The following is a 21,431-nucleotide window of genomic DNA, read 5'->3' on the forward strand; positions in this document are numbered from 1 at the left end:
ATGCGGGCAACTCTGGGCGCATTCATCCAGTCCTGTCTGCTGCTGCTGCTGGTCCGAGCAGACCAGTGGAGGCTGAAGGACTCCGCCAACTGCGAGCTGAACAAGAAGGTAAGTCATCGTGAAATCAGGTTCTGCTTCAAAAAGAGTAGGTTCACTGTGAGTTTTACCCCAGAGAAGCCACATCAACTTTTATTTGGCTGTAGTTAAATGAAGGTTTGGTCAGTACAGGAGCCCTGAGCTGCCATTTAACCTCTATTCCCCTCCATCTCCTTCTGTGTTATTAGTTTGATAATTAACCTGTTTCCCCACAATGTAATCAAAAGGCATCCAGTGCAAGTTAACGGTGAAACAGGTTAAATCTGTCAAAACAAAAAAACAAAACAAATGAGCTACAGAAACCCTCAGACTCACACACAAGCTAACACACACTCTGAAACCTGATAAATAGATGAAATAGAAAGGAAGTGTACAGCAGTTGGTTTATAATACAACTAATATAGTGTGAAAAAAGTTTTATATTTGTGCAGTTTTGGTTGTTACTGCTGTGTATGACACCATTGCATTCCACATTTAAGAAAAACATGCACTTTCACATTTCAATACCCAAATATATATGAGCGGTTTATCATGCTTCGTGCAGGCCTGTGACTGTTTGTTTGTTTGTTTGTTTACTTGTTGATTCATCTGTTTGCATGTGGGACGAATTCGTTAAAAAATGTCAATCACAAGATCCCACAGCCACAGGTGTCACATTCAGATTCAGTCCCATAACCCAACAAATTCAATAAAGTAAATCAAATCCTGTTTTTAAATGTAATATTGAACTCAAAAGCTGTGGAGGATTGTCACTTTGTTTGATAACTGACACAAGATTCATCAATCATCACAATTTAAGACACTCAGTGAATCAGATACTTTTTGGTCTGCACTAGTTTTGTGTATTGTTTTTTTTTGCAAGATGCAAACATGTCCATTCAGCTAAGTTTACCACGGGTACATCAAATCATCTCTATAGATTAATTTATTTTAATGATCACCTCTGTCTTTCTCTGACTTAAATAATTGGGAAAACCTTCTGGGTAACAGCTCAGAGTCTGATAGTCTCTGACATGTGTATTGTTTGTTTGGCACTTGGGTTCTAAGTGGCCTGTTAATAAGTCATTATGTGTCTGTTAGTAAAGTGTCCACTAAACTCTCACTCAGACACCGAGTGTTTTACTGGCTGGTGTCAGACGGGCCCAGTGACACCTCACGTTAAAAGTGAATAACACGAAGAAACTAATAACTGATTAAAGCTTTTTAACCGATAATCCTTAATCGCTGTTTTCCTCTTCTCCTCCAGCAAACGGACCTGAACTCCTTCCTGTGGACGATCAGACGGGATCCTCCCTCATATTTCTATGGTACGATCCACGTTCCCTACACGCGCGTCTGGGACTACATCCCCGAGAACTCCAAGCAGGCCTTCCAGGAGAGCAGCATCGTCTACTTCGAGCTGGACCTGACGGACCCGTACACCATCTCAGCCCTGACCAGCTGCCAGCTGCTTCCCCAGGGCGAGAACCTGCAGGACGTCCTGCCCAGGGACATCTACCGGAGACTCAAGAGACACCTGGAGTACGTGAAGCTCATGATGCCGTCCTGGATGACCCCAGATCAGAGGGGGAAGGGACTGTACGCAGACTACCTGTTCAACGCCATCGCTGGGAACTGGGAGAGGAAGCGGCCAGTTTGGGTGATGCTGATGGTGAACTCATTGACCGAGGCGGACATTAAGACGCGGGGGGTTCCGGTGCTGGACCTTTACCTGGCCCAGGAGGCGGAGAGGATGAGGAAGAGGACAGGCGCTGTGGAGAAGGTGGAGGAGCAGTGTCATCCACTCAACGGGCTCAACTTCTCCCAGGTGAGTTTGGAACTGGGGATCAGACCTGTGGTTGACCTGGTTGCTTACTTTAAGCAAAGTTTACGACCACATGCATATTCCTGTGTGACCTCATGTTAACACATCACTGTTGCGATGACGTAAAAAGCAGAAATGCTTCGTCAGGAGTTCATGATTCTGTCGAATGCTCCGAATTTTATGGCTGTTTTTCTTGAAATCAGCTATGGATGTTCACGGTGGCCCTATTACTGTTATAGGCTTGGTACTTTGCTATTGGCTGAGTTTGCTGAACAGAGTCGTAACAGTTGGACTGGTGAATCCCTAATTGATTCCACAGATCAACACATCCTGCTTCTGTCCGGTGTCGACATTCTGTGTGAGTGATGCATCCAATGGATTTGAGATGATTTGTTACCACGTGGCACAACTGGCGGGTTGGGTCTGTTTCAGTAGAACCAGGTCTCTGCTCGGCTGAAGAGGCCTCACAGCGTCTCCTGAATTACTCAGGAGACTCAGATGTGTATTACCAACGACAAAGACCAGATGTGTAATTCAGATTTGTCTCTCGACGACGGCGGCGTGTCGTTTTTTCTCTCTCTCTCTCTCTCTCTCTATCTCTCTCCAAAAGCTCAGAGGTTTGGTGTTAATCAGCTGTACAAACACTCAGCCGTGCTCCACCACGTCCTTTGTTATTAAGGAAAAATGGATCCTAATGACTCGAGTCTGAAATCCCTAGAAAAAAAAAAAAAAAGGGAACCTTGTTCCTCAAACCTGAAACACTTAAGTCCCCTTGTCTGCCGCTGTGTCTGTCCGCTCGTGGCCTGCGTGACCTCCTCCGCATTACAAACATCTCTCACAGCCGGCCCTCACTGGCAAATCATGTCGCGTATTATTGAGGAATTTCTGCTAATGTTGGTTGGGGGGGCTAAGGGGATTACATACGACCATTTACTCTAACACCCAGAAGCTTAAAATATTGTTATTTTAAAGAAGGCCTTGTTGGCCTGCCAGACTGAGAGTCTGTGCCTCAACCGCCCAGCAGCACGTTTATTAGCTTTATCTTGACTTGTAGAGGAATAATGGGGGATTTATGCAATTATTCAGGATCATATATCCAATGTCCAATTTAAAACGACATACTTTTTCGCAGATTTTGAAGAGGGAACTAAATGGATATCAATTTTCCAGTGGAAATGTTTGTTCCCTGATAAACTCGGCAGTGTGAGTAAAAATGTCTTCTTTCTCTTACTAAGAATAAACCTGAAAAACTTTCTCTCCGATTATCTCACTTTTCAGATTCCTTCTGTTACTTTGAATCAGTTTCTACTTTGGATGTGACGGTCAGCATCACAAGAAAAACATCATTGGCCTTTTTTATGACAAGCTTCTTCTAACAGTACAAAAATGTACAAATGAAAATATGTTTTCCATTGGAGACCAGGGTTTGCATCACTTTTCTTATGCTGATTTCACAAATGCTCACCACTTGGTGACCTATAATTGCAGCCTAATTGCAAACACTCGTAAATTATCAGTTCCAAAAATATGTGCAATTTTGTATTCATCTAGATCCATGAATTGTTTCTTGGGGAAATTAATGAAAATATCAAATCATGCCTGGATCTGTCCCTTCATTCAGATTCTTTCTTGGCCCCATGTTCCATCCCTTCACCAAGTTTTTGTGTAATCCTGCTGACAAACAGATAAACCAGAGGGCAGGGACCTGATGTTTCTCAAAGAGGTGGCAGATCATCATTAGTCAGTTTCGTAGCAGTCGTATTGGACGTCCTTTGAAAGAAGTTAAGAAAAAAGCTAATTTCGTCTTATAAATATGCAACTTGTTGTGATGGATGTCAAAGAAAGAGCGTGAGCGTCTGATTTTCAACAGGGAAAAACTCTGGTCATCTCAGCTTTCATTGAACCGGGTCCTCGAAGGCTCAACAATGAGTCCTAGTGTCCCAGAACCCACCTCTACCCTGACACTGCCCCACCAAGCAGGCGGCTTGGCACCTCATAACTTCCACACTCAGTTTCAATCTAATCAACAGCAGCTTGATGGATGCCCTGACCCTGCTGGCTGGAAGCCCCCCGTTTAATACCTCCGTAAACACGCTTTTTTTTTCTTCTTCTTCACAGTTTTGCCCTGTAGTTGAAAAAGGCAGCACCATTTATAACCTTTTTAGCTCAACTCATGTGTGCGATGTGCAGATAGAGTGTGATGAGTGAGATACCCGCTCGCTGAAACGACGCTGCCGCCTCAGCCGCCATTCTTGACTGAAAGTGCTGTTAAATCAGGCGGCAGCCAGAGAACAGTATCTGTGGTCTGTAATAGTCTCTGTAATGTTTTCACTGGCAATTTGTATTTGGCATGAAACGGAGCGTAAAGGAGAGCGGGAGGAAAATGGAAAATAAAAAATTCAGCTATTGAAGCAGTGAAAAACTCTCCTCATTGCTTTGTTCAGTTGGGAAACACATATTTTAGAATTAAACCAATCATTACTTTTTATCAATTCATGAAGTGATGGAATGGAATTTTGTTGATTAAACTAAAAAAATTGTATTCGATTAATTCTTTGGGTAACGTACCAATAAATAACGACCATAACTTCTACCGTTAATCTTTCAACTCTTTTATTCAAGAGTTGGGTCATAAAATAACTCGTTTTACAAATAATATTTTCCTGACATAAAATAAAAAGTGCGAAGAGTTAAAAGGCAACTATCCATGGTATGATGGTCCATGAGTCCACCATAAATTAGACCCAACATAAATAGTGGAGAAAGAAATACAACAACATATACAGATGCAGAAATGACTCCCAGACACTGGCGACCAACCAACGAACAGACGAAACCCACCGTAAGAATCCAAATGCTTGATGTGCTGTTTCGTTTTCTTGAGGTCAGAAGGTGTTTTCTCTTGTGCAGCAGCAGTAGAAGATTTGCAAAGCACCATCAAAGTGTGTCTGTGGTTGTCATTCCTTCTTCCTTTGCTGCGCTGGAAAAACATATTTTCTGTTTTTTTCTGTTGAGGTCCTAATATCTTACTCCATTCTAGAGCTCACAGTTGCTTTCGGTGAAGTTTTGGGGGTTTTCCTCCCTCTAACCTCTGCTCTCCTGGACAGGATATTAGTTAATATTGTCTAAATCACTCCACATATTCAATTGAAGGGCTCATCTTCCAGCTGCCAGGCTCAATGGATTTATATTGGATTGTTTCTCGACTCAGATGTTATTATTGGGGAAAACTGGGCTCCTGACTGGGATCTAAAGGCCAATGTACACTGGAAACCAAGTGTTTATACACTATATGGATTGAGCTAACGTGCTAACAGATGAAGGGCTGAAATCGTTGGACATTTGGCTGAATGGAATTCAATTTGAGCGTTGTGGTTCCACGGTTTTCAACTGGTCCTCAGTTGGACATTGACCACACATGGTCCAGTCATGTAAGAGTCCGTCTTTGTCATAGTTTCCTGAAAAGTTTGTCAAAAAACGCAAATGCTCAAAATTTGTTTTACGTTGTTTTGTTAAATTGCATTTTAAAGATGCTTTCTTTTCATACATTTTTGAGTTTGCCTCCCACGATAAATGGAGCCCTTGGAGCTCATCATTTTCAAACCACATTGAATCATACTTTCTTTCCTGCGATCTCTAATCTGGCTAAGCATGACTGCTCTTATTCTTGCGCAGTGCCCCTCGTCTTTTGAAGAGCAGGCTCAGCCTTGCCCATTACACTAAGTGAGCTTGTTGAGGACAACAATGGCCGCATGAAGGCCGTCTTTCTCTGTCACTGTTGTTGGAAACCCATGGGACATTCCACACCTCAGTGGAGCAGACCTGCTAATGAAAGTGTTGTTTCTTTCCTCTCATCACTGGGGCTAATGGTGCATGGAGAGGTGATGAATGCTGGTCTCAGTGCACGTCGATGAGAACAGAGGAGGAATTTTTAAAGCCCATTTTGGTTCATTCATGACCAGGACGCAGTGGAACGAGGAGAGTTGAGATGCAGACCGAGATCAGTGGAAGAGCCATTAGGCAAAGAAGGCCTCTGTTAAATGGAGCCATGACGTTACCTGTGCTTGACAACCTTGTAACTTCAGTTGTGGTGTTTTCTTTTCACTTGAGCCGACAGGCCGCTGGATTCTGGATCTGCAAGGGCTTCACGAGGCAAGGTCCAGTGAAATCCAAACCAAAAAAACATCTTTTATAACCTTAAAGAAATGTAAAGTGATCCGCCTGAAAACATAGTTTGATGTGGGCACTAAAGTTCTTCTTACATTTTCAATTCTCGTCTCTCTTCTCTCTTTTCATCTCCACAGGAGAAGCATAAAATATATGAGGAAGTTCTTTTGTTAATCAAAACCAAACAAAACTTCCGCCCGACGTGAAACTGAGCATGAATCCGCTCTGGAGCGCTGGTGATTTTAACCGCATTATCATATCTTCCTGTCTGTCTGCAATTTGGACATTTCCATACCCAATTTCAGAAAAATGCTCTTCCGTAGCTACACCAAACACATCAGGCTCACGTCCAAACTCTTGTGTCCTGCTGACGTGTCCTTACGTAACATCTGTAGGATTTGGGATCGGAGGGTTTAGTTACAGATCATCTTGACCCCTAGGTCAAGAAATATTCTTTGCACACACGGAGTGAGATCTGGTCTCAATTACAGCGAAAAAAAGTTTGTTTTTGAATCAGCAGATCTGTGGGAAACTGTCTGCTTCCACGATTCAGATCCGAGAGGTCACATGCGAACTAACGGCTCGCCCTGTGCTAAATCTCATTGGACGGGACAGTCGCTGTCACAAAGTGTGAGCATCTCCAAACTCCCACACCCAGTGTTGTCATGACGGTAATGACTGCTAAGTGTGTTGGTTGTGTAAACTCTATAAAAAAAAGCAAAGAAGTGAAGCTGCACGTTTCAGACAGTACAATGGTTGTCCTTATTTTCCAGCCCGGCATGGGCAGAGCTTTGGGTGAAGTGATTTCCAGAGCTTACCCACAGAGGAAAATCTGTCTCAACCCCGTCAGTAATGAGATTAGATGGCAAAATGAGAATGATGATGACGACATGTGTGTCTGATGAGAAGAAATCAGCCTTTGTTGTAGGTCAGCTCTTCAAGGAGCAGTTGAGCCTTTTGGAAACGAGAGTGGAACCAGACAACTTCACAAAGTCCATTTATGTCTGATTAAACAACGTGGTGATGTCACCCACTGGTTCGGGAGCTGACGTGTCAAAGCCTTGAGTTTGACATTTTGACCGGCGCCATCTTGTGTTTTTTCCACGCTCAGCTGCCGCCTGCACTCATTGGACGGTACAAGCTGTTAGTCACCCGTTAACACACCATATTTTATTGTGTATTCCACTCTAAATGGGAACAAAATCTACTAAACAATCGTCGTGCTGTTTTTAAGAAAGGCTTGAATCAATTGAGATCTCTATGACGAGAAGTGAAGTCATTTCCCCAAAGTATCGCTACTTCGATTCGCCCTCTGCTGCTCATTTGAGAGACTTCAGGCTTTGGTTTTACTTTTCGAACCCGGGGTCTACGTCCATTTTTATCCACAGTCTATGGAACCAACTGATGTGCAAAAAGATAATGAAACCAAAACCACTTAAAGAACCCAGCTGAAAACGACTTGATGCTATGCTAGCAGCTTTTTAGCCTAGCACAAACACTGGAAAAAGATAGAAAGTGCTAACCAGACAGCATCCTTGAAGCCCACAAAATGTCCAATACGTATTTGTTTACTCATCTAAAATCAATGCATTTGACAATCTGTAAAGTGAAAAAGTAAAAAAACTTTCAAACTGGCTAAATGTAGAGTTACAGGAGTTTTTTGGGCTGGATGATCAAAAAACATTCAGGACATAAGCCAACTGAAAACCACAAATTGACATTCTTGTGTCCCTCGTTTCGTTTTGCCTCTTTTACTTTTAATATGTTGCTCCCCCCCATCCTGTGGACTTCACTGGAACGTAACATACAACTTTTGTATGGATGAAGAGTGGTATCGAACTCTTCATCTATGACAGGAGTAAGTGAGAGTGTATGTGTGTGTGAGTGTGTGTGAGAGAGGGAACATATGATGGCATGATGGCAGCAATACACAGAAACACACAGGCAGCCAATCTGATTAAATCTCATTTGTCCCGGTGGAGAGAAACTATCCGCTCCATTGATTCAGTGATCATCAGAGCAGAATGGCCTGCAGTGATGAAACGTATACATGTGCTCACATGGGCCGACGCAGGCCAAGAGAAGGAAAGAAAAAAAGACCAGCACAGCAATAAATCATAACCTGTACCGAGATTTATTAAACTCATTATGGCTTTAATGCTCTGCCAGGTGATTGTCTCTGTTACAGGACTATTCATTAGTTATTGTGACAAATGATAAATGATGGTGTTATTTTTAATAATTGATGAAGCACTTAGTCCAAGTAAATGTCGTCATGTGAGATATTAACAGGAAACAAGAAAATGTGCAGAAAGATGGATGGAAGTGAAACATCTTGACATAAGCTTCCTTCAGTTTAATAAGATATAAATGCACCTGTTAGGCAGCTGAAGTTTCATAGTGCGGCTCCATATTTATCTTCACTGACATCCAGGAAGTGATTTACATCATTTAATTCACAAGAGGTTGATTGAAGTCGTTTTTGAAGTTGTAATTTTGCTTCACTATTTGATTAAAGGGACTAAACGTGTATTTGTGCAGAGTGTATTTCTCGCAATCAGTTTATTTTTGTCTGCCTCTCTGAGTTGCACGGAAGTCTCAGCTTACACGTGTCATCCCTGTGCATGTTTGCAAGAGTTAACGTCTGTGTATGAATGTGTGTGTATATGTGTGTGTATACACTTCTGTGAATTGAATTTCCCACCCGTCCTCGCAGTGTCCTACCCCCCGAGGTGTCATGTCCTTCCGAGGTGCTTGATTTCCTCCCTGCTGTTGACCAAACAGTCCCATATTAGATGTCTGGCATTTCCTCAGACACTATCTGTCCATCTGTCTGGTTCCCGTGACACCAGAGACGAAGATACGGAGCTCCTCTCGCTTTCATATCCTCTTTTTTTCCCCCGAGAGCTCCACAGACAGAAAATGAAGCGTGAACTCTGTCAACAGGTTAATGCAAAGAAAAGGCTACCGAACAAAGAAAGCTCTGGAAGTCATTAACCTGATATCTGATGAGGTGAATGAGCCTTGCTTTGGGTTTAAGTGACAAAAAATTTGGTGTGAATCTGATGGTTTGAGTGGCGAGGGCTCAGGGGGTTGAGAGGGTTGTCCACTGACCAGAAGGTTGGCGGTTCGATCCCTTGCAGCTCCAGTCGGCTTTCTGAAGTGTCCTTGGCCAAGAGACCAAGTTTCCCCTATCGCACAGTGTATCAATGTGTGTGATAGAAGATGTCAGTGGGTGATTTGTACTGTAAAGCACTGTGAGTGTGTGGTAAGACTGGAAAAGAACCATATAAAAATCCTGTTCATTAATCCTACAAGTAACGTTCTTCACATGAATCTGCAGCTCAAAGATTCACTCCTGTGACCTCCAGGGTTTGAGAAATGAACCTTTTCACCTCTTCGTTGCTTCAGAATTCACACATCAGTAATCGTTTTTGAGTATTTATTTATTCAAATGTTTTTGTTTCCTTGCACATTTGCATTTTTCACATTTTTTAAATACTACTTAGTTTCTGTGAACATCTTTTATCACTTTTCCTCTGATCATGAGCAAACCCTCTGGCCTCTTTGCAGAACTCTTTTCCATTTGTGTCTTCATCCACCCGCTTGAATCCTTTTGTTATTCGGGCATGTTTGATTGGAAGCGGATGAGATGTATCTGGTGCCAGCTGCATGCCAAGAACAAGAGCTCAGATCCTTGAGAGCATATACAGTAACACACTCCAGCGCAGGAGGGTCCGACCTGCGGAGACGGCCCCAGGCTTTTCCTGATTGTGTAACTCAGGCTTCTGCAGCTCAAACAGGGATTTAATAGCGTGTCTCCCCGACTTAACACCAGGTCATGAAAACTTGTGCAGGCCACGGAGCTTTGCACCGAGATCATTGCTCTGCACCCAGACTCATGTTTGATACTTAAAAATAATCTGCACGGCTTGTTACTAAATAAAATACGTTGCTGGCTTTGGCATCTTCACAGTTCAGTAAGCTGCCCTCAAGGGGTCTCTATGATTTATACATAATCCTGTTTAACTTCATATTTTATTCTTATTTTTGATTACACCAGAGAAAATACTCTGAATCCCTCAGGGCGAAGGGCTCTTTGTACAACTTAGTTATGACATCAGTGCCGTTTTTCTTCAAGTAAACTTCAGCAATGACATTGTTGTCAATATTTAGTATTTTGTTTTATCTATATCTCTCCAGTATTATGTACTTTAATCTTTTTACGTATCACAATGATGGGGGAGATGCAATAGGCCTACCAAAATTATTTGTAAATATAATATATTTGCTGATATAAACATTTGATTATAGATAAGAGAATCTCTATTATTTAATCTATAGAATAAATTTAAAATATTATAGGAAAAAAACGAAAAAAAACATTTCATTAAATATTATATTGTTAATTCTCTAAATTTGAATTTAAATTTTCAAATATGAACACTGATACCTATTATTACACAGAACACAACTCACAGTAATGCTTCATTTGGCCAAATGGGTCCAAGGTAATTTAGGGTAAACGCAGTTCATTTCAATGACTTAATCCAAGTCCCCATTTTCTTATGATTAATGTAAAACAACTCAAGTGAAAAGAGCCGTATTTACAGATTAAGGAACACGTATCGTCAACACTTCTTATTTTAGTGAGTACTTTTCCATTCACTGCTCCAACATCTGATTGTGAAACTTGGCTCTGGGCAGACGACTCGGAGAGAAACACGTTTGTGTTGCTGCAGTTTGCCTCCACCTTCATTTAGGTAAGAAAAGCTCAGCTTCCACAAATGTACTTAACACTCACTTCGACACTTCGACATAAAAGCCATTAGGAGTAATTATAATAACCATTTAAATTTGTTTAGCACCCATCATTCTCACCATTGTTGTGTAAGTTAAGATTTTTGCAGGCGAGGACGTTGCTGTTACTAAGCTACGACCAATCAGCACAGAATTAGCATCTGAGTGTTAAAAATGAAGCAGTGCCACCGATTCGGCTCTGGGGGGAGATAGTAATTACATTTATTCTTGTGTATTGACGGAAATAAAGCTTGAGTTTAGATGATTAATATAATATTTATAAATGTACAGTAGATGTTAAAAACAACAGTAGTTTGTTTTGCATGTTGTCTTCTGCTGAATCCCCATAAACCACATTGTATGGGGGTTTGAAAAACTAAAGCCAGGGGGCAAATAATGTGAAGTTCAGACTGCAAAAATTATCCCTTTCATTCCAATATTCATTTTCCTTTAGATTTATGATTTTAAATGAGGCTGTAACATCATCAAATTACCTCCTTAATTAAAGTTAATTGTCACTTACTTTTACTTAGAACCTGATGCAGTAAATCGGGAAAACTAAGCAGCATTAATGCTAATTTTACAAACTGCCACTTGGAATTAAGTGTAAACTGACGCCATGGACTCACAACACTAATATTTTCCTTAAATGGTAACTTTAGCTGTAATTTTTGTGACTTATATTTGTGTTACACTGCATTAACAATGTTACAGCGTCCTCTACATGTGAAAAGAAACTCGCTCACAGAGAACAGTCAGTTAATGGACGTGACAGCTATCAGATAGGAAGGGAATAATAGTCGTCTTTACATGTGGATACATGTCGGTGCCGAAAAACCTAATGTCTCTGTTCACAGTCGACTGTCACTGCAGCTGAAACCAATAGATCATCTGTTCTCAGGCAGTCAAGGGTGAAACCTATGGATCTATTTGACCTATGAGTAATAGAAAATAACAACCTTGAAGTTGAAACAGTTGTGATATCAAACCACAAAATAATGTATTTTCATTTTTAAATAGGAGGTTCTTCATCAAAATGAGCACCAGCCTCTCACATTTTTGACACTAAGTCTTGTAACTTGCTCCTGGTAGCTCAGGCTCTGTCTGTACTGGGCAGGTTTGTGGATGGTCTGGATTAAATCCAGGATCATCACCGCCCGGAGCCTCGAGCCAAACCTGACTGGACCTCAGCCGAGCAGCACGAGGCCAGAAGCTGTCCGCAAACTCAAACACACAGGACGATTACTGTCACCTGGAACTCGTGCAGCGGTTTAGAGCAGAAGCCACTCTGCAATTATTTGAGGCTGCAAAAAAATGAGAGAGAAATGAATTTGTCTCTTTGCTTTGAAGAAACATTTTGACTTTATGAAAAGAGCGATGAGAAGAGTTTACCCAAGACTCCTTTAGAATCCACAAAGACACTTAAGTGATGTGGATGATTTCACACGATTCAGTTCAGTAGATAAAACAAAAACCTCTTCCTAGCAGTAGAATTTCACAGGTGAGCGCCACACAGGAAAGGTTTTGTGAGACGTGGCTGTTTTCCTCAGATGTTTGACCCGACGAGGACTCCGTCTGTCCAGACGTCCGTGCGTCTGGACAGAGACGAGCACCTGGAGGGAAATGAAATGTCCCCTCAAACCTCAGCAGGAATTTCTTCCAGCTGGGTGACGTTTTTCAGCCGACGCTGCAAAGTTGCTCTCTGACATTCGGGTCTTTGCTTGTCGTAACTGCTGGTTGGTTGAATTTTTTTTAGGACTATTCATTTTATTGGAATCAATGCAAATTGAGGATTTCCTCAAAGAGGCACAATACATCTGCATTAATGTTCTGCATAGAGTTCAACTTTTAAATTCATGCTATCGTCAGTGTGGATCTTTAAGGAGATAGGGTAACAACTGAATAAAACAGAGTAAAAACAGAGTATTATGGGATAGCTGATGGTACCAATAGGCCTTTGAACAAACTGAAGTGTCATAGACTTTATGTAAAGATGATAACCAGGAGTTATTGTAACTTTGTTCAATTTCAAGCAGGTCAAATGTCAGCTACAGCTACAGAAGTCCACAAACTAACCCTGAGAGTATCACCTCATTACTATATGCTTTTACATCCAGGATTTGAGTGACTAGCTTTTTAGTTTTTTAACCAAATTGAATTAATCGCAATCAAATAATCGTACATCTGTTCTAAGTGCACGAGCTGTTTCCTTATTTAGTTTCTCAAGTGTTGTGTAAAGTTGTTTGAAGTCGTTTCCTCTTCAGAGTTCATCGGTATTTGCCACTTAACCAAACAGCAGTTGTTTGGGCCTAACGTTGGACTTTGTGTCCCGTGGTTCACACGTTTTCCTGCAGCTCGTAGAAAACACAGGAAACTAACTGGGTGAGGACATTGAATCCGTCTCTAACAGCCGGCCTGTGTTCTAGATACGATCTTTTCAGGGGAACACGTTTTCATTTTGATTAATAGTTGTTGCTTCTTGGATGACTGACAGATATTGGTCTGAACACAACTGGAAATGTGATGGTCTGCTGCTCCGACTTGTTTTGAATCCATAAAGGAGGGAGAGATGTTGTATAAACCTGTGGTGTGTGTGTGTGTGTGTGTGTGTGTGTGTGTGTGTGTGTGTGTGTGTGTGTGTGTGTGTGTGTGTGTGTGTGTGTGTGTGTGTGTGTGTGTGTGTGTGTGTGTGTGTGTGTGTGTGTGTGTGTGTGTGTGTGTGTGTGTGTGTGTGTGTGTGTGTGTGTGTGTGTGTGTGTGTGTGTGTGTGTGTGTGTGTGTGTGTGTGGCCTACACTGTGTCTATTTAGGGAAATAATCAGGACTTTTTACATTTTCCTTTCCCTCTATCCTCTCCCCTATTCAGCGTGGTGGTCAAAAGAAAACCAAGACAACTTTTGGTGTCAAGTATTTTTTAACACCTGATGGTTTCCTGACAATATGAGGACATGCACAATATAAAAAGCCAAAACAAGGGATGATAGGTTTTTAAAGCTATGTTGAGCAACTCTCAGCAGCAGTGAAAGTGGTAATAGTCCCTCTTGGCTGCAGCACACCCTCCATGTTAGTGGATGGGACATGGACCAAGCCACTAAGTTCCCAAAGATAGTTTCTCGGAAGCTATTTTTCTGATCAGTTTGGTTCAAGACGGCAGTGTCCGCGTCCCGGATATTTTAGCTACGGCAACGGGAGAAAGTGGAGATGGATCTTTATAAACCTTCTATGTGCAGGACACAGTGAAGAGCGTACAGAAGTGTATGTGAGCTGCTATATCCACACATGATGGACCAACACATGTGTATCAGGTTCCTCTCGCACCACCCAGTCCCTCACACTTCAAGGTCCCGGCCTATAGACTGTTTGTGTTTTGGGTGGTTTGTCCGCTGGCAGGAGCTGCACATCATAAAACCTGTGAGAGCTTAACAGCATCACCAGTGTTTGGAGTCATTCAGCTCCTCTCACCGCCCAGCTTCACTCAATCTGTGTGTTTGCCCTTAGCTTTGTTCTCAAGGTTTCTCACCCTTGTGTTACTTTCATATGTTTGGACACCGTTATGGGTCTGATAATAAGTTACCAGGGCAAATTGTTGAAATCGGACAGAGTTACGTGTTTTATCTTGTATAAGTTGTGCAGCTTTGACAGTTGTTATTTTGGTCGTGACCTCACATAACAGGAGTGTGTTTGTGTGAGTCCCATCCTCTGAACGCACGGAGACACTTCTCCGAAAACTGAACTCCCAGAACATTTAGGATGTTTGAATGTTTTACATAGTTTACTGGCTGTTTAGATGTCTGTGGTTGTGAGGCTGTGGGTCGAGGCAAACGTCCACACAACAACATCCATCGCTCCCTTCCCTCTGTCTCGCTCTCTTTAGTTTTCTCTCTGTCTTTCCACATATGTCTGTTTATCGCTTTATCTGTTTTCTTCTTTCCTGCAGGGATGATTCTCTCCTTCCTCCCACTGTCCTTCTCTAAATATCTTTTTTTTTTGTTGTCTCTCTTTCTCGATGCCGGCCTCCTTTATTGATCAATCTTTAACAGATACATCTCACAGATGTTGTGGGATGGTGTGTGTCTGTGTGGGTCTGTGTGTGTGTGGCCTCTTCAGTTTGCCAGAGGTGTTCTGGTTGTGAGTCTGTGCCGGTGGTTTGAGGGAATCGCAGATACTCATAAATAGTGCTGTGTGGGTTCTCGACTCCTGCTGTCTCTTTCTATCCGACTTCTGCAGAGTCAAAGTTTTGAGACGTATTTCTGGCTCTTCTCTCTGCTGCTTTTCTTTTTTTTGTTGTCCGAGAACATATTGTCTTTGTACAAAAATGTACCCATCATCCCTTGCAGGAAATTAACACAATGTTTTAACCTTTAAATAAAAATCTAAATTGTATTTGCTCTGTGAAAACAAGTTGTTTTTCTCAGCCCATGTTGAAGCACTGTACTTTATCCTTCAGGTTCAAAACCACTAATGTTGGAGATCAATGATTTTGCTTTTTATACAAGTTTCATCTGTTCCAAAATGTTAACCATCATTTTATTTAGTCATTTCGTTATGCAAAAAAAATCTGTATTTGTTTCATACGCCAGTTATTAAGTTACAAAGAAGGAATGCTGATGCTATCAGTATAACATTGACAGAACATTGACTGTATCCAGGGCTTTTAGTTTGAAAGAGCACCCTTTTTAAAGCTGTATTGTTCTTCTGTGTTTTACTATGGACTGTTTAAGCAAATAAAATGAAAACACAATATAATCATAACAAAACTGGATTTGAAAAATAGGCAAAATAGGGATTATATTAATAGGAATGTGAGAAGTAAAATAAAATAAATTATTATGAGAATAAAGTTGAAAATTTAGTTTAGAAAAAGCCAAATAGAAAACTTGAGAATCAGATTGTAGCCTCTGTTGTAAGAAGGGAAGAGCATTTAAGCACTTATTTCAATTTATTGATTATTTTAGAAACAAAATGTATTTAAATGAAGTAGAATCTAGTCAACCTTTACTGGATCATTCACCTAAATTGATCGAACAGTCACAACCTTTTTAAAAAAGTTTTCCTCAATAAAACACATTCTTGAAACACTATATTTTCCTCGTTATATCATCACTTTACTCTTGACATCTTTTTTTTTCTCTAGCTCTCACGCTTTTTGTAACTTTATAGTGCAAACCAGTTTTAACAATGGCATTTATGTGATCTCAGTTTCTTACAGGAAGTCCATTAGTGACCTTAGGTCTCTGAGAGGTGGAAAGGTCAAACTGTCCGACCTCAGAGCAGAACACGTGTACATGTGTGTGTCTGCCCTGAAATATGAAGCGTACTTTAAGAGTAAGTGATGTAAGTGAGCAGATGAGGGATTGAAATTAGAGAAATAAACATCCTTGTGCAACTTTGGACATGCGTGTGATGTACAGCGTTAAGGTAGAACTGTCGGGTCCATCACTAGTTGCAAACTCGCTATTTCCCTTTCCTCGTGGACACTAATTTGCTCTTCTTTCCTCGGACACACACCGAGGACGTGACTACACCTTGATGGTCAGTGTGTGTCCACGCTAAGTGCTCACAGCTGCATCCCTCGGACTCTCGGCACGAAACCGAGCTGCAGTGTTGTTCTTGACTCGCGCTGTCCTGGAGATTAACAGCGTTCCCTCGCTCCACGGACAGATGTGGAGATTGATGGCTGTTTTCCTTGTGGCTCGCTGTGTTTTCAAGACCCACGTGTCGCGTCGTAGTGGGGCCGACGCTCCGAGTGGCTGGCTGGCTGCTCTGTGGGGGGGTGGTGAGGGAGAGAGCGAGAGAGAGAGAGTTACAGATGGATCGGTGAACAGTGGATGTCTGTGTTTGCCAACTTTCACAAACTGCTCCTCTTGTTTGGTCACTGTCAGCGAGTCTGGGCCACAATACGTGTGTGTGTGTGTGTGAGACCTAATCTGCGTTTACACTCATTTGCATTGATGAGATTTTTGTTTAGTTAGGTTTTAGTGTCAGCAAGTCACTTTTTTCATGTTTTTCTTTAATTGATGCCATAGTTAGAAATGTAAGACAGAGATATGGGGGATATATAAATAATCACAATTTAACAGTATCAATTATGCTGTAATCACTAAATTCTACTGTCAGTGTGATAGAGCCCATGTCATTGTTTAGAGCTGCAATATCTCTTCATTACTTTTCTTTGATTAATGAGTTAGTCTACAAATGTTAGAAAACATCTCTGCAGAGCCATTTAGTCCAAGACACTAAATGTGCAATGATGAAATATGATACAATATAAAATAATGCAATCATCACAGTAGGCAATCTGGAAACACCAAATATTCTGCTAATTGTTATTTTCTTTCAGTTCTTTATTTAATGATTTTACAGTGAGAGATGAGTGAGAATGTTTCTCTGAAGCAGGACGGTGGTTTTGAGGAGTTGCCATTTCAATCACCGCAATCCCTGACACACACACACACACACACACACACACACACACACACACACACACACACACACACACACACACACACACACACACACACACACACACACACACACACACACACACACACACACACACACACACACACACTCGCACACCTTCAGACATTTGGTTTGAGGCTGATTCTTTGTGACAGCCTAAATATTTGGCTGCGTCCGGGCACCAAGGTAAATGCACCCCCGCAAGAATGTTATTAAAGGGCGAGAGAGAGTTTGAGGGAGGGAGAGAGAGAAAGTGAGAAAGTGAGAGAGAGAGAGGTTTGAACAGAGATAAAGAGAGAGAACCACTGATCACACAGAGAGAAATTAAGTGTATAGAGTGTATCCTCAGAATCATAAACATGTAGCGTATGTGTGGGGTTCATATTCGTTGTGAATTCATTTCTTGATGTGCATTTATTATTGTTTGAATTATGAGCGGTTCCAGTATATTTTGAACGGATCAGTCTGATAATCAGTTCTTCTTTTATCTTCTAACTTGCTGTTAACGTTTTATTTAGAGGGAATTTTATCCTGCGGACGGTTGAAACATATAATTTACCCGTCAACACACAATCCCTAGAACATTAGCGTTTAACAGTTTGATGGTTTGCAGTTTAGTTTCTTTTAAGATCGAACCCTAAAACATTTTTTTTAAATGTTGAACATGTTGTCGTTCAAGTTTCTTAAATGACAAAAGATGTTATTTTTCTCTTTTTTTAATAACCGGTTGAAGATGTGGGTCTGTGTTCTTGATCAGCCGAGAGAAACAACCTTTCTCCTGGGTCTGTGTTGAAAGAAAAAACATTTTTATAGATTTCAAGATGAGTTGAATTATTTGAGCGGAAAAGTGTGAACTGCTTGAACACAGCCAACTTTGTTTATTTGCACTTTGAAAACTTTCCCATACACACTTTGAAAAGAGAGGAACTTTTTGTTTGCTCACAGGTCTCTGTTGTCTGGCTGTGGGAGAGAGAGAGAGAGAGAGAGAAAGAGAAAGAGAGAGAGACGTTCAGAACATCATTCACTGATTGAAATGTTGAAAGATAAGAAAGGAACAAAATCTTTTTCTCTCATCATTATTTTCAAAAGATACAGACCCGAGGATATTTCACCGCTGGGAGAGGAAATCATCTTCTCTTTTCCTCCGCTCCTCTCCTTCCTCTCTCCTGTGCAGGAAATCTCGGCCTTTTACGTTTCCTTTCTTTTGACCCGTATTGGAAAATTAATAAAGCTGTCTTCAAAGATCGGCTTTGAGCTCCGCAGCGGCTGCAGTAATCCATGATGATGAGGCATTTAAACACAAACACACACACATGTACAAGGACAGACACACACATTGTACATACAAACACACAGAGAAACCAGCCTAATCTCGTACAGGTGTATACACACTTACACGCACGAAAACACACACACACGCAGCGAGGAGGTAATTAGTGACCTCTGGAATGCAGGGGTCAAATCTTAAAAGACCTGGCTGATAGAGGGGATATGTAGGATCAAAGCAGGGTCGGAGAAAAGGGAGAGATGGATGGAAGGAGGGATAGGAGGAGAGGGAGGGAGGGAATGTACAGGATCAAAGGGGAGAGGGAGGGAGGGAGGGAGGGAGGAATGAAATGATGGGAGGATGAATGGAGGAGTGCAGGTTGGAGGAAAGAGAAAATGTGCTCGGGGGAGCTGGAAGGAGGGAACGGAGGTGGGGGGGGAGAGGCAGACGAGAGAAAGGTAGAAACAATACAGATAACTCAAAGTGACAGGTGTGTGTGTGTGTGTGTTTCTGTGTTTTAATGGTGGTGTTTCAGCAAGAGAGTGAAAGCTCACTTGTGCGGTGGTGAAAGATTTATGTACGTGCAGATGTGTGTGTGTGTGTGTGTGTGTCAATGAATACCCACTGAATCAAACTTTAACCATTTTCTTCAGCCGCAGTATCCATTAGCTACTGTTCACACAACCACCTTTCTTTACCAGTGTGAAAACCTTTTAAAATATTGATGTTTTTATTACCAATTTTGGTCGTACGCTTCACAACAAGCGGAAACGTCCACCGATGTTTTTCTTTGGGAAAAGCTTCTAAAACCACTTGTGTTTTATACTTCACCACTTTTTATTAAAACACCACCTCTGTGTTGCTCTGTCACCACCTCATGGATCCAGAACCTCTTTGCTAATAACACATTTAGGGATTTTATTGGCAAAGCGAAAAACCAGGAAACAGCAAACCAGGAATTAGCCTTGGGTTGCAGATTTGGCATTTATGGTTCTTTCTCAATGGAAATGCTGTTTTTTACCTACTTTTGCAATGAGTCAGTCGAAGCTGTCAATCATGATGTTTCACCCTGATGATGTTTTTATGGAATCGGAAATGAATTAAAAACAAACTCATCGGAAATCTGTCTTTGAGGAAAAACTGTTTGACGTGTATTTGGACTTTTTATTTTGCCTCATGTCCATTCTACTAACATGGAGGATGTGGGCTTTACGGCCTATACTGCAGCCAGTCACCAGGGGGCGATCAAGGCGCTGTATGATAGATTTACATTTCTTTTTGCGGACCTCCATATGTTGATAATAACACTAAAGCAGTATAATAATAACAACAACGTGCCTCTGGTGTCCGTGTGTGCTTCTGCAAAGAGAATATAATATAACTGAAGCTTAAAGTTGTGCTGCCTCAGGACTTCAGTGTTTCCGAGTCACTCTTCCGCTGTGTGATCCTCTCTTGTTTTCGGCCTGACTCCCCCGACTAACATTTCCCCGATAACATCGTTCATAAGTTACACAGAGTTCGTATCTCTGACTATTTCTGTCGGCCTTCATCTCAGCTCCTCTGATAACATCAGCACAGAGAGTCACTGTCTCTTACACTCTTTCTCTTCATCCCTCTCTCTCACTCTCTTTGACTCTCCAGTTTCGTGTGAGTTTGTGTGTGTGTGTGTGTGTGTGTGTCGGAGAGAGAGAAAGCAAGTGAGGAGGAGAAAGAGAGGGAGTTCTATTACTCTGATAACATCGCACACTTGGGAGGAAACAGAGGAGCTGCGTTGGAAGTCTTCATTTGTACTTGGGAGATGGCCAGGTCTCATTGAATTGGCTGCAAGTCCAGTTTGTGTGTGTGTGTGTGTGTGTGTGCGTTTGTGTGTGTGTCTGAACACATGGTTTGTCAACAGTGTGGACACGCTACTTCTAAAACACCTGTTTAAACCGGGAGAAATAATTTTGTGCTCACACGTGCACACAATGAGTCAGAAAAACAAGAATACATACAGACCCACACGCACACACACACAGGAAAACACACATTGCATGCCGGCACACACATGCTCCTCTTTAGCGTTTTACTAAAACTGAATTGGAAATTAGGTTTCTGTAACATTCTCCGGATCCAGAACCAGCTGCTGCAGTCGGAACGACTTCAATTAGCCGCAGACTTTAACCGTACAAGGAGTTTATCCCCGTGTTTACAAGCTGTTCACTTTGCACCACATTCGCACTGTGACAGGACCTCACCTACAGTTTACACACACGGCTCAGACAACATGTGCCGCTGACGCTTTGTTGCTCGGACTAAATGCCTCACGCTCTCTTATCGAGACTTTGTTATGTTCCTGACGTGTGATGAAAGTGGAAACACGCTGCGGGTGAAGTCGCCCGTGAGTCGAACTTCTCTTTGGATTCTTCTCAGTGTTTAAAAGACGTCAAATGGCAAATTAGCTTGAACAAATTGTGGTGACTCCTCGAGTTCTCTTCTCTCTCCGCAGATAATGAACACTTCTGCCCAATTATGGTTGAGAATATAAGACATTAAGAGCATCAAGATAATCATCTAATTGTGATTCTCCCTGTGCAATTCAAACATTAGAGAAGAAGAAGGAGACAACATAATCACCATAATAAAGATCTGGTAAAACAGTGGAAAAGAACCTGTCAAACATGAAGGTGATGTAGTATTTCTGTTTGCATCCAAGTTCTAGAAAACTTGACCTGGTTCAGTTTCAACCCCCCCACTAGCTCATGGTGAATCCTGCAGAAGATCTCTCGCTATTTTCTCTCATTGGCTTCTCTGGACTTTCTACTTGGAGGCCAGTTGGAGAAACTCCGGAGAATCT

General features: G+C 41.7%; 1 protein-coding gene across 1 annotated transcript in view; it reads left to right on the top strand.

Annotated features, from left to right (window-relative positions):
• The window catches only part of trabd2a (TraB domain containing 2A), a 54,061-nt gene continuing 32,630 nt past the window's right edge, over positions 1-21,431 (top strand). Inside the window, exons 1-2 of the mRNA XM_061080429.1 lie at positions 1-108; positions 1,343-1,903. Of these exons, the coding sequence (XP_060936412.1) occupies positions 1-108; positions 1,343-1,903 (669 nt within the window). The remainder of the gene's footprint in view (positions 109-1,342; positions 1,904-21,431) is intronic.

Source organism: Limanda limanda, chromosome 1 (genome assembly GCF_963576545.1).
Source record: "Limanda limanda chromosome 1, fLimLim1.1, whole genome shotgun sequence".
In the NCBI taxonomy this organism is placed as follows: Eukaryota; Metazoa; Chordata; class Actinopteri; order Pleuronectiformes; family Pleuronectidae; genus Limanda; species Limanda limanda.